General features: G+C 44.9%; 1 protein-coding gene across 2 annotated transcripts in view; it reads right to left on the bottom strand.

Moving 5' to 3' along the window:
- AK5 (adenylate kinase 5) overlaps nucleotides 1-14779 on the bottom strand; it is a 277032-nt gene that overhangs the window by 97628 nt on the left and 164625 nt on the right. Inside the window, exons 11-12 of one of the 2 annotated variants that reach the window (XM_073643926.1) lie at nucleotides 10733-10896; nucleotides 3846-3962 (exon numbers count right to left, since the gene is read on the bottom strand). In XM_073643926.1, the coding sequence (XP_073500027.1) occupies nucleotides 3846-3962; nucleotides 10733-10896 (281 nt within the window). The remainder of the gene's footprint in view (nucleotides 1-3845; nucleotides 3963-10732; nucleotides 10897-14779) is intronic. The other variant, XM_073643927.1, reaches the window with a different exon arrangement.

Genomic DNA, 14779 nt, shown 5'->3' with positions numbered 1-14779 from the left:
CTGCTCCTATGTACAAGAATATAACTCCTATAATACTGCTCCTATGTACAAGAATATAACTACTATAATACTGCCCCTATGTACAAGAATATAACTACTATAATACTGCCCCTATGTACAAGAATATAACTACTATAATACTGCCCCTATGTACAAGAATATAACTACTATAATACTTCCCCTATGTACAAGAATATAACTACTATAATACTGCCCCTATGTACAAGAATATAACTACTATAATACTGCTCCTATGTACAAGAATATAACTCCTATAATACTGCTCCTATGTACAAGAATATAACTACTATAATACTGCTCCTATGTACAAGAATATAACTACTATAATACTGCCCCTATGTACAAGAATATAACTACTATAATACTGCTCCTATGTACAAGAATATAACTACTATAATACTGCCCCTATGTACAAGAATATAACTACTATAATACTTCCCCTATGTACAAGAATATAACTACTATAATACTGCCCCTATGTACTAGAATATAACTACTATAATACTGCTACTATGTACAAGAATATAACTCCTATAATACTGCTCCTATGTACAAGAATATAACTACTATAATACTGCCCCTATGTACAAGAATATAACTACTATAATACTGCCCCTATGTACAAGAATATAACTACTATAATACTGCTCCTATGTACAAGAATATAACTCCTATAATACTGCTCCTATGTACAAGAATATAACTACTATAATACTGCCCCTATATACAAGAATATAACTACTATAATACTGCTCCCCTATGTATAAGAATATAACTACTATAATACTGCTCCTATGTACAAGAATATAACTACTATAATACTGCCCCCTATGTACAAGAATATAACTACTATAATACTGCTCCTATGTACAAGAATATAACTACTATAATACTGCCTCCTATGTACAAGAATATAACTACTATAATACTGCCCCCTATGTACAAGAATATAACTACTATAATACTGTCCCTATGTACAAGAATATAACTACTATAATACTGCCCCCTATGTACAAGAATATAACTACTATAATACTGCTCCTATGTACAAGGATATAACTGCTATAATACTGCCCTCTATGTACAAGAATATAACTACTATAATACTGCTCCTATGTACAAGAATATAACTACTATAATACTGCCCCCTATGTACAAGAATATAACTACTATATTACTGCCCTCTATGTACAAGGATATAACTACTATAATACTCTTTATACAGGCTCTTTCTTATTAATATATCCATGCTTTACACTTTCTGTGTCGACATTTTGTGCTCAGGAGCATTTCTCAATCATATCCATCAGATGCAATTAGTTCCATGCATTGGGTCATCTCGCCGGCCATTAGTTTGGTTATTATGGGGCTGTAGGCCACTTCTCATGGTAATCTTGCTCGCTGGTATACACGTGTTGGGCAGATCATCTCTGCAGCTCTCCATCTAATCCAGATTGTGACAGCGCTCTTTCTGCGAGGCGCAGGGCTCCCAGTCTTCAGAGTAATTCCCGTCTGCAGCTGGAGCAAACTGAATTTATCCTGGTGTGAAATGTGTTTTCTTATTTCATTTGGCCACCAAGCGGTCTGGAAAGTGCAGCTAATACTGAGTGCGCGTCATGAGCACAATTACCGGGCAGAACAAAACTGCTAAAGAAAAAATAAAGCATGATACGGGAATCTCAAGGCAGGTGAGTGCGTCCGTAAGAAAAGGAGAGAACCTTGTGCTACAGTTCACTTGTCTTCTGACACCCCAAAAAACAAGAAAACTAGGAGAATACTGGCAGAACAATCAGGGATTAATGGGATGTACACATGGAGAGTCTATGGTGGCCAATACAAAGCTTTGGGAAACGCTCCTTCTTTCAGGAGTTTTTGTAAAAGTTTATTACGTCCTGAAAGTTTTGAAGAATTTTTGATACGTTTTGGAAGAATTTCTTCGGCCTGAAGCGTCTGCAGCCTTCTGATTGAATCATAGAATCATCATAGAATGTTAGAATTGGAAGGGACCTCCAGGGTCCTTGTGTCCAACCCCAAGCTCAATGCAGGATTCACTAAACCATCTCAGACAGATGTCTGTCCAGCCTCTGAAGACTTCCATTGAAGGAGAACTCACCACCTCTCGCGGCCGCCTGTTCCCCTCATTGATCACCCGCACTGATCAATGAGAATTTTTTTTTCTAATATCTAATCTTTATCTTCTCCCTTTCAGTTTCATCCCATTGCTTCTCATGTTCCCATGTGCAAATAATAATAAGGATGATCCCTCTACAGTGTGACAGCCCTTCAGATATTTGTAGACAGCTATTAAGTCTCCTCTCAGTCTACTCTTTTGCCACTAAGCATTCCCAAATCCTTCAACCATTCCTCGTAGGACATAGTTTGTAGACCGCTCACCATCCTGGTATCTCTTCTCTGAACTTGCTCCAGTTTTTCGATGTCTTTTTTAAAATGTGGTGCCCAGAACTGGAGACAGTATTCCAGATGAGGTCTGACCGAGGAGGAGTAGAGGGGGATAATTACTTCACGTGATCTAGACTCTATGCTTCTCTTAATACATCCCAGAACTGTGTTTGCCTTTTTTTGCTGCTGCATCACACTGTTGACTCATGTGCAGTCTGTGATCTATTAGTATACACAAGTCTTTTTCACACGTGCTGTTGCTTAGTTCTATTCCTCCCATTCTGTAGATGTAATTTTCGTCTTTCTTGCCCTTGCATTTCTCCCTGTTAAATACCAATTTATTAGTCGCTGTCCAATGTTCAAGCTTATCTAGATCCTTCTGAATCCCTTCTCTGTCTTCTCTAGTATTAGCTATCCCTCCTAGTTTTGCATCGTCTGCAAATTTGATTAGTTTAACTTCAGTTCCCTTATCTAGATCATTTATAAAAATGTTGAAGAACACTGGGGCCAGGACAGAGCCTTGTGGTAAAAATTTGGGCAGTATCTAATATGAAGCTGAAGATATGAACAGCAATGTAGTTTTACCATAGAAATGAATTGGAAGAGACTTTGATGTTTTTTTAAGCCACTTTTTAGGTTTTTGGGGTTTTTTTTAGGAGTGGTCCTGCTCTGTTTGCAGATAGAATAACACTTTTGTAGCTCCATTATGCTCCCAAGGCTGAAACAAGAAACTTGCACCGGTCGCCTAACAACTTATCTGTCGCACAAGGTTTATTCACACCAAAATCACTAAAGCAGAAGATTCCCGCTCAATGTGCCCACACTTGTCGCCCTAATGCTTTCAAGAGGATCAAAGACGAAAATTTCACAGATACATTTTTTTTTACATATAGGAGTATATACAGTATAGTATATACAGGGTGTAATAACTTCAAGTCTCAGCAAGACTAACAAAAGGGGTCGCTCCAGTGGGCGCCCTCACATGTACGTTTTACAGATGAGCGACTTGATTTGTAGGACCCTCGCCCAGTGTTCAGGTCATCACAGGACAGGAACCAGTGAACCTCCTCCCACCTGGAGACATCCGCGCGCCTCTTCTGATTAGTAAGCCCATCGTGATGTCACACAGCATCAAGGACGACCATATGGGCCTATGAATCAGAAGAGGGGCCGGGGTGAATACAAATAACGGAGGATAGCGCACAGGTGTCTGTGCTTTACTGTATAATGGGCAGGAGAAGTTAAGATTTTTTATTTTATATGTGAAAAATCAATGGAATAAGGATCGTAAAAACTGACACATTGACCAAAATATGTGGCGCCTGGAATAGAAAAATGGAGCAAAAAAAAAAAAAATGATGTGTGAAACCGGCCTAAATATTACCCAAAATGAAAGTGTTCATAGAGCCGAAGCTGACACCGACCTTGCATTCAAACTCCTCAGCCTGTCGGATCTCGCAGGGGAAAGCGTCCAGCAGGAATCCTCTGCTGCTTCCAAGGGAAGAACTTACTGCATCTTTCAGAATGTCCAGAATGATATCCTGAGATAGAGAAATAACACGAGATGGATGGAGCTGGATATTCCCAACATGCAGCTGGTCTTCAAATATAGCAGCACACAGAACATGTAACAGAGAAAGGTTTGATGAATGGCATCTCTACAATAATCCCCACAATCTGGTGCTGGGGGCTTTGTCTGGTTCATTACTCCATCAGGGGCAAAAAACAGAATTTAGACAAGACTCTGATGGAGCCGGTGATGGAGCCTGTGATGAAGCCTCTGGTGGAGCGTGTGATGGAGTCGGTGATGGAGCCTGTGATGAAGCCTCTGGTGGAGCCTGTGATGGAGCCTCTGATAGAGCTTCTGATAGAGCCTCTGATAGAGCCTCTGATGGAGCCTCTGATGGAGCCTCTGATAGAGCCTCTGATAGAGCGTCTGATAGAGCTTCTGATAGAGCTTCTGATGGAGCCTCTGACAGAGCCTCTGGTGGAGCGTGTGATGGAGTCAGTGATGGAGCCTCTGATAGAGCTTCTGATAGAGCCTCTGATGGAGCGTCTGATAGAGCCTCTGATGGAGCTTCTGATAGAGCTTCTGATAGAGCCTCTGATGGAGCATCTGATAGAGCTTCTGATGGAGCGTCAGATAGAGCCTCTGATGGAGCTTCTGATAGAGCCTCTGATGGAGCGTCTGATAGAGCCTCTGCTGGAGCTTCTGATAGAGCCTCTGATGGAGCCTCTGATGGAGCGTCTGATAGAGCTTCTGATAGAGCTTCTTATGGAGCCTCTGATGCATCCTCTGACAGAGCCTCTGATGGAGCTTCTGATGGAGCCTCTGATGGAGCCTCTGATGGAGCCTCTGATGGATCCTCTGATGGAGCCTCTGATGGAGCTTCTGAAGGAGCCTCTGATGGAGCCTCTGATGGAGCCTCTGATACAGCCTCTGATGGAGCCTCTGACGGAGCCTCTGATGGAGCCTCTGATGGAGCTTCTGAAGGAGCCTCTGATGGAGCTTCTGATGGAGCCTCTGATGGAGCCTCTGATGGATCCTCTGATGGAGCCTCTGATGGAGCTTCTGAAGGAGCCTCTGATGGAGCCTCTGATGGAGCCTCTGATACAGCCTCTGATGGAGCCTGTGATTTATTGGAGGCAAATAAATCCAAATGATGAAACTTTAGAATCCGCTTGACTTTTTGTCCATCCTTTTAGCCTGGACGCATTACTGCTGTCTATTACACTGTTGTGCTGAGCTATAAAGACGATTATCGCCAGAAAGAAGGTCAAAGGGGGCCCAATGTTTCATCTTTTGGTTTCCATTTGCCTCCTATAAATCACTGGCTTCTTCAGAGGCATGTCTGAATTCTGCAAGGGTTTTTGGAAACTTAGACTGAAGCCCCCCCGACTGAGAGTTATGAATGGGGCGCAGAGGTGGTCTGAACCCATCTTCTGATTTATTGCAGGAAGCAGCAGGGCGATCGCTGGGGAATAACTGTACTGGAGAGACAGATCTCATAAATATCTTTCCTGATTGCACTTTCAGAATTCACCAGGTGAAAGGCTAAAAACACTGAAACCGGCTGCAGAAAACGGAGGTCCAGTGAGATATAAAAGTGATCTGACCTCATCAGACTGGAGCTTGTCTCCATGGGGGCAGCGTGTAGTGCAGGGAATCAATATGTTGGGGGCTTCTCAGAAGAGAGGTACAAGGAGACCAGAGACCACTACATCTGTAAATTGTATCCTAACACCCAGCTGTGCAGGATCACTGCACAACTAGAAGGATTTCCATTACAGGGGTCTTGGGCAGGTGGTCGTCATCCCAAAGGTGTAATGGTCGTCGCTCGTCCTCTACGGCAGCTTCTGATGACAATATGACAAAAATGTGTTTCCTAAAGAGATGTGATCCATGAAGGACATTTACAGCGCAATCACCGCCATTGTGTAGATTATACTATTACTACTATACTATATTATTACTTTTTATAAGGTGACTAGAAAAATCTGGAATGAAGGAGACGCTCTGCAGCAGGGTCAGCCTCATATCGCACATTCACCAATAACTAAAATGTCTGATACACAATCATAGAGACCACCTGGACCTCAGAAAAGTCAATGAAGTCCCCTCAAAGATACGGGTCAGTCCTGAAAGCGCTCGGCGTCAGTCATTGATCACAACGCCCTGGATGGTTCAGCTCATTGGGACTCTCTCAGGGGCACTGAGGCAGGTTCTGGTTACGGAGGCACCCTGTGCCCAGTGTATATGGCAGCGCTCTGTGCCCAGTGTATACGGCATCGCTCCGTGCCCAGTGTATACGGCAGCGCTCCGTGCCCAGTGTATACGGCAGCGCTCCGTGCCCAGTGTATACGGCAGCGCTCCGTGCCCAGTGTATACGGCAGCGCTCTGTGCCCAGTGTATATGGCAGCGTTCTGTGCCCAGTGTATATGGCAGCACTCCGTGCCCAGTGTATATGGCAGCGTTCTGTGCCCAGTGTATATGGCAGAACTCCATGCCCAGTGTATACGGCAGCGCTCTGTGCCCAGTGTATACGGCAGCGCTCTGTGCCCAGTGTATATGGCAGCACTCCGTGCCCAGTGTACAGTACAGACCAAAAGTTTGGACACACCTTCTCATTTAAAGATTTTTCTGTATTTTCATGACTATGAAAATTGTACATTCACACTGAAGGCATCAAAACTATGAATTACCACATGTGGAATTATATACTTAACAAAAAAGTGTGAAACAACTGAAAATATGTCTTATATTCTAGGGTCTTCACAGTAGCCACCTTTAGCTTTGATGACTGCTTTGCACACTCTTGTCATTCTCTTGATGAGCTTCAATAGGTAGTCACCGGAAATGGTCTTCCAACAATCTTGAAGGAGTTCCCAGAGATGCTTAGCACTTGTTGGCCCTTTTGCCTTCACTCTGCGTTCCAGCTCACCCCAAACCATCTCGATTGGGTTCAGGTCTGGTGACTGTGGAGGCCAGGTCATCTGGCGTAGCACCCCATCACTCTCCTTCTTGGTCAAATAGCCCTTACACAGCCTGGAGGTGTGTTTGGGGTCATTGTCCTGTTGAAAAATAAATGATGGTCCAACTAAACGCAAACCGGATGGAATAGCATGCCTCTGCAAGATGCTGTGGTAGCCATGCTGGTTCAGTATGCCTTCAATTTTGAATAAATCCCCAACAGTATCACCAGCAAAGCACCCCCACACCATCACACCTCCTCCTCCATGCTTCACAGTGGGAACCAGGCATGTAGAGTCCATACGTTCACCTTTTCTGCGTCGCACAAAGACACGGTGGTTGGAACCAAAGATCTCAAATTTGGACTCATCAGACCAAAGCACAGATTTCCACTGGTCTAATGTCCATTCCTTGTGTTCTTTAGCCCAATCAAGTCTCTTCTGCTTGTTGCCTGTCCTTAGCAGTGGTTTCCTAGCAGCTATTTTACCATGAAGGCCTGCTGCACAAAGTCTCCTCTTAACAGTTGTTGTAGAGATGTGTCTGCTGCTAGAACTCTGTGTGGCATTGACCTGGTCTCTAATCTGAGCTGCTGTTAACCTGCGATTTCTGAGGCTGGTGACTCGGATAAACTTATCCTCAGAAGTAGAGGTGACTCTTGGTCTTCCTTTCCTGGGGCGGTCCTCATGTGAGCCAGTTTCTTTGTAGCACTTGATGGTTTTTGCAACTGCACTTGGGGACACATTCAAAGTTTACCCAATTTTTCGGACTGACTGACCTTCATTTCTTAAAGTAATGATGGCCACTCGTTTTTCTTTACTTAGCAGCTTTTTTCTTGCCATAATACAAATTCTAACAGTCTATTCAGTAGGACTATCAGCTGTGTATCCACCAGACTTCTGCACAACACAACTGATGGTCCCAACCCCATTTATAAGGCAAGAAATCCCACTTATTAAACCTGACAGGGCACACCTGTGAAGTGAAAACCATTTCCGGTGACTACCTCTTGAAGCTCATCAAGAGAATGCCAAGAGTGTGCAAAGCAGTCATCAAAGCAAAAGGTGGCTACTTTGAAGAACCTAGAATATAAGACATATTTTCAGTTGTTTCACACTTTTTTTGTTAAGTATATAATTCCACATGTGGTAATTCATAGTTTTGATACCTTCAGTGTGAATGTACAATTTTCATAGTCATGAAAATACAGAAAAATCTTTAAATGAGAAGGTGTGTCCAAACTTTTGGTCTGTACTGTATATGGCAGCACTCCATGCCCAGTGTATACGGCAGCGCTCTGTGCCCAGTGTATATGGCAGCACTCCGTGCCCAGTGTATATGGCAGCACTCCATGCCCAGTGTATACGGCAGCGTTCTGTGCCCAGTGTAAATGGCAGCACTCTGTGCCCAGTGTATATGGCAGCGCTCTGTGCCCAGTGTATATGGCAGCGCTCCGTGCCCAGTGTATATGGCAGCGCTCCGTGCCCAGTGTATATGGCAGCACTCTGTGCCCAGTGTATATGGCAGCACTCTGTGCCCAGTGTATATGGCAGTACTCCATGTCCAGTGTATACGGCAGCGCTCTGTGCCCAGTGTATATGGCAGCACTCCGTGCCCAGTGTATATGGCAGCACTCCATGCCCAGTGTATATGGCAGCAGTCCATGCCCAGTGTATATGGCAGCGTTCTGTGCCCAGTGTATATGGCAGCGCTCTGTGTCTAGTGTATACGGCAGCGCTTTGTGCCTAGTGTATATGGCAGCGCTCTGTGCCCAGTGTATACGGCAGAGCTCCGTGCCCAGTGTATAAGGCAGCGCTCTGTGCCCAGTGTATATGGCAGCGCTCTGTGCCCAGTGTATATGGCAGCACTCTGCGCACTGTGCCCAGTGTATATGGCAGCATTCTGTGCCCAGTGTATATGGCAGCGCTCTGTGCCCAGTGTATATGGCAGCACTCTGCGCTCTGTGCCCAATGTATATGGCAGCGTTCTGTGCCCAGTGTATATGGCAACGTTCTGTGCCCAGTGTATATGGCAGCGCTCTGTGCCCAGTGTATATGGCAGCGCTGTGCCCAGTGTATATGACAGTGCTGTGCCCAGTGTATATGACAGCGCTGTGCCCAGTGTATATGGCAGCGCTCTGTTGCCAGTGTATATGGCAGCGCTCTGTGCCCAGTGTATATGGCAGCGCTCCGTGCCCAGTGTATATGGCAGCGCTCTGTGCCCAGTGTATATGGCAGCGCTCCGTGCCCAGTGTATATGGCAGCGCTCTGTGCCCAGTGTATACGGCAGAGCTCTGTGCCCAGTGTATATGGCAGCGCTCTGTGCCCAGTGTATATGGCAGCGCTCTGTGCCAAGTGTATATGGCAGCGCTCTGTGCCCAGTGTATATGGCAGCCCTCTGTGCCCAGTGTATATGGCAGCGCTCTGTGCCAAGTGTATATGGCAGCGCTCTGTGCCCATTGTATATGGCAGCGCTCTGTGCCCATTGTATATGGCAGTGCTCTTTGGTTGGTTCTTTTCTATGGAAGCGCTGTGTTGCTGTAACTTTTTAGCAATGCATTATGTGACTGTCACTCCAAACGTGGAGACTCTTTGGCAGATAGTAATTTTTACCAGAGAGGGGCCCTCTGTCTGAGATTGCTTATTGGGGCATTCTTGGGTAATTGCCGCCTAATAGGGCAATCTCTGCTAGACACTGTAAGGAGGCTGCACCGCGCAGGAACGCAGCAGAAACTTTTTGGTTGATTGATAGCTGCACAATTCGCTGACTCTCTGCCCTGGAATGATCAGTAAGATCAGGGCAGGAGGGGAAGCTGAATGCGATGCTTCCCGGCACTACATCTCTGCTATTCCTGGTAGCTTATAACTAGTGAGGTCACTCATTTACCTCCAGGTGACATCCCATCACCACAGGGGATTGCAGCTGTACAGTCTCTGCACCATTACACCCTATCGTCTTTACAGTAGAGGCCTCTGCACGGATAAAGCTGGTGCATCGGATACTTGTAGCCTATCCTCCGGTAACTTTTCAAAAGAATAAAAAAAAAACCTTTAAAAAAGGAAAAAGGTGCAAATGCAAAGGTCACATAGATCAGAGAAGACTCCCCCTGTATGACATCCGCCTGCCCTGACATGGGACTGCTCTTTCATCAGTACGCAGAGTGGTAGGATTCAGCCATACTTGTCTTATTGTTCTGGATTGAGCATTTCCTCGGCGATATCTCTGATGTCTTCTGCCACGTCCGCCATGTATCACTGCTTGTTCTTTAATTATCATTGCTGCAGCATTTCAGGGTTACATCTCTCTATTGATAGGGGCACACGAAGATGTTCAAGACGGGAAGGTAAGAAAAGCCACGAGCGCCATTCACTGCGGTTGGTGAGAACAATCCCTTATCTGTGTAACCTTTCTGCAGCGCGGCGATGTCACTAATGTGTTTCATTGTCTTACAGGTAGGACCTTGCAGGTTAAGACTGGATGATAATCGCCTTTTCCTCCCACTCTCTCCCCTCTGGATCGTGCGGTTATAATTGACTCCTCCATTATATTGGGGTTTGTTATGATAGAGTTCTGCCTGATTTCCTTCCATGTGAGCAGATGATCCTGCACGGATCAGATGTGGCCTTTATATCTGTGGACGTGAAATGTTGTTTGATTTTTTTGGGGGGCGAGAATCCCATAAGAGCAAAGAAAACATAAAAGTCAATAATCAAAAGTCCAGGAGGCTCCTGAAAAAGAGGAACGTCAGAACCTGGGGTGAAGGTGGAGCAACGTCTGGGGTTTGGTTTTTTTTCCCAGTCCGTTCACTCCATACAGACGACTTACAAAGCCGCTTCCACTTACCATCGGCACTGGGTTCCCGTGTTGCATCAGATCCTTTATCAGTTTACTCCTCTCGGAGGCCGCTGCGAGGTCGCTTTGTAGGAGGTCAGCGATGGACAAGTACGTGAGGTTGTATTTCTGCGATAGTTTCTCACACTGGGTTCCTTTTCCAGACGCGGGTCCACCTATCATACAAAAAGTATGAAAAAAGAAAAAAAAATATTAGTGTGGAACTGACCACGAGAAGACAATCAAATCCTGAAATAATGTCCAGCTCAGAAAACAAAATGTCAAATTGCTTCAAAGCTTCTCCAAAAGGAAAACAAACCAATGCATTCTGCACAAATAGTTTTCTGTATACAGCTTCCATGCAGATCTGTGTGTTTCCCTGGTAACATACAACAAACAAACTCCTTGTAGTCTGATCTTCATGTCATACGGAGCATCTGGAGTGTAACATAAGATCCGTATAAGTATAATATGTGCATGACCTTATCTGCTGCCACGAAGTAACATTATCTCTGCTGTTGGTTCTTATCGATTCCACCAATTCTAAAGATTCAATACTGAATGGATTTATAGAGGAAAGTTAATTTACTGCTCGCTGAGTACAAGCTGCACAGAAGTTAAAAGGGACAAATCCATTAGAAGGGGGCAGTTTTATTAATTAATATTCAGAAAAAAAAAATTTTAGAATTTTTTACTGTTTCTATTTTTATATCAGCAGTTTATGAAAATAAAAATGAAATATAAAGTATTCTGCCACTGCAGCTTACAGCTTATATGTGGGTCCCAGAGGCAGGACTCAGGATGGATCATTACTGATCTGTACTCCAGCTTTCCCAGTTTCAGCAGTAGTCTCAGGATGGATCATTACTGATCTGTACTCCAGCTTTCCCAGTCTCAGCAGTAGTCTCAGGATGGATCATTACTGATCTGTACTCCAGCTTTTCCAGTCTCAGCAGTAGTCTCAGGATGTATCTTTACTAGTGTTTAGCGAGTATGTTCTATTAACCCTTTCGCCGAGTATGCTCGGGCCGAGCTCCGAGTATTTACAGCTGCTTGGTGATGAGGTTAAATCGCTCCCGTGTGCAACTTCTTGACAGTTTTATTACATGTGAGGAATGTCTATTTCTTATAATTACTATTTCCCAGTCTCAGCAATAGTCTCAGGAAGGATCATTATTGAACTTTACTCCAGCTTTTTTTTAAATTGTTTTATTTATATAGCGCCAACATATTCCGCAGCGCTTTACAATTCAGACACACATTATCGGCACTGTCCCCATTGGGGCTCACAATCTAAATTCCCTATCAGTTTGTCTTTGGAGTGTGGGAGGAAACTGGAGAGCCTGGAGGAAACCCACACAAACAGAGGGAGAACATACAAACTCCTTGCAGATGTTGTCCTTGGTGGGAATTGAACCCAAGATCCCAGCGCTGCAAGGCTGCAGTGCTAACCACTGAGCTACTGTGCTGCCTTTCTCAGTCTCAGCAGTAGTCTCAGGATGGATCATTACTAAGCTGTACTCCAGATTTCCCAGTCTCAGCAGTACTCAGGATGGATCATTACTGCGCTGTACTCCAGCATTGCCAGTCTCAGCATTTGTCTCCGGATGGAACTCTACTGAGCTGTACTCCAGCTTTCCCAGTCTCAGCATTAGTCTTAGGATGGATTATTACTGAACTGTACTCCAGCTTTCTCAGTCTCAGCAGTAGTCTCAGGATGGATCTTTACTGAACTGTACTCCAGCTTCCCCAGTCTCAGCAGTAGTCTCAGTATGGATCATTACTGAGCTGTACTCCAGCTTCCCCAGTCTCAGCAATAGTCTCAGTATGGATCATTACTGAGCTGTATTTCAGCTTTCCCAGTCTCAGCATGGATCATTACTGAGCTGTACTCCAGCTTTCCTAGTCTCAGCAGTAGTCTCAGGATGGATCATTACTGAGCTGTACTCCAGCTTTCCCAGTCTCAGCAGTAGTCTCAGGATGGATCATTACTGAGCTGTACTCCAGCTTTCCCAGTCTCAGCATTAGTCTCAGGATGGATCATTACTGAGCTGTACTCCAGCTTTCCCAGTCTAAACATTAGTCTCAGGATGGATCTTTACTGAACTGTACTCCAGCTTTCCCAGTCTCAGCAGTAGTCTCAGGATGGATCATTACTGAGCTGTACTCCAGCTTTCCCAGCCTCAGCAGAAGTCTCGGGATGGATCATTACTGAGCTGTACACCAGCTTTCCCAGTCTCAGCAGAAGTCGCAGGATGGATCACTACTGAGCAGTAATCCAACTTTCCCTGTCTCAGCAGTAGTCTCAGGATGGATCATAACTGAGCTGCAATCCATCTTTCCCAATCTCAGTATTAGTCTTAGGACTAATCATTACTGAACTGTACTTTAGGTTTCTCAATCTCAGCAGTAATCTTAGCATGGATCATTACTGAGCGGTACTCCAGCTTTTCCAGTCTCAGCATTAGTCTCAGGATGGATCTTTACTGAACTGTACTCCAGCTTCCCCAGTCTCAGCAGTAGTCTCAGGATGGATCATTACTGAACTGTACTCCAGCTTTCTCAGACTCAGCAGTAGTCTCAGTATGGATCAGTACTGAGCTGTATTTCAGCTTTCCCAGTCTCAGCATGGATCATTACTGAGCTGTACTCCAGCTTTCCCAGTCTCAGCAGTAGTCTCAGGATGGATCATTACTGAGCTGTACTCCAGCTTTCTCAGTCTCAGCAGTAGTCTCAGGATGGATCATTACTGAGCAGTACTCCAGCTTTCTCAGTCTCAGCAGTAGTCTCAGGATGGATCATTACTGAGCTGTACTTCAGCTTTCCCAGTCTCAGCATTAGTCTCAGGATGGATCTTTTCAGAGCTGTACTCCAGCTTCCCCAGTCTCAGCAGTAGTCTCAGGATGGATCATTACTGAGCTGTACTCCAGCTTTCTCAGACTCAGCAGTAGTCTCAGGATGGATCATTACTGAGCTATACTCCAGCTTTCTCAGACTCTGCAGTAGTCTCAGTATGGATCATTACTGAGCTGTACTCCAGCTTTCCCAGTTTCAGCAGTAGTCTTAGGACTGATCATTACTGAGCTGTACTCCAGCTTTCCCAGTCTCAGCAGTAGTCTCAGGATGGATCTTTAGTGAGCTTTACTCCACCTTTCCCATTCTCAGCAGTAGTCAGCATGGATCTTTACTGAGCTGTACTCCAGCTTTTCCAGTCTCAGTAGTAGTCTCAGGATGGAACTTTATTGAGCTGTACTCCAGCTTTCTCAGACTCAGCAGTAGTCTCAGTATGGATCATTACTGAGCTGTATTTCAGCTTTCCATGTCTCTGCAGTAGTCTCAGGATGGATCATTACTGAGCTGTATTCCAGCATTGCCAGTCTCAGCATTTGTCTCCGGATGGAACTCTACTGAGCTGTACTCCAGCTTTCCCAGTCTCAGCATTAGTCTTAGGATGGATTATTACTGAACTGTACTCCAGCTTTCTCAGTCTCAGCAGTAGTCTCAGGATGGATCTTTACTGAACTGTACTCCAGATTCCCCAGTCTCAGCAGTAGTCTCAGTATGGATCATTACTGAGCTGTACTCCAGCTTCCCCAGTCTCAGCAATAGTCTCAGTATGGATCATTACTAAGCTGTATTTCAACTTTCCCAGTCTCAGCATGAATCATTACTGAGCTGTACTCCAGCTTTCCTAGTCTCAGCAGTAGTCTCAGGATGGATCATTACTGAGCTGTACTCCAGCTTTCCCAGTCTCAGCAGTAGTCTCAGGATGGATCATTACTAAGCTGTACTCCAGCTTTCCCAGTCTCAGCATTAGTCTCAGGATGGATCATTACTGAGCTGTACTCCAGCTTTCCCAGTCTAAACATTAGTCTCAGGATGGATCTTTACTGAACTGTACTCCAGCTTTCCCAGTCTCAGCAGTAGTCTCAGGATGGATCATTACTGAGCTGTACTCCAGCTTTCCCAGCCTCAGCAGAAGTCTCGGGATGGATCATTACTGAGCTGTACACCAGCTTTCCCAGTCTCAGCAGAAGTCGCAGGATGGATCACTACTGA

The sequence above is a fragment of the Phyllobates terribilis genome, unplaced genomic scaffold (assembly GCF_046119375.1).
Source record: "Phyllobates terribilis strain yellow unplaced genomic scaffold, ASM4611937v1 Scaffold_8__6_contigs__length_399053987, whole genome shotgun sequence".
NCBI lineage: Eukaryota > Metazoa > Chordata > Amphibia > Anura > Dendrobatidae > Phyllobates > Phyllobates terribilis.
The sequence above is the reverse complement of the archived record's forward strand: the minus strand, read 5'-3'. Positions and strand labels throughout refer to the sequence as shown.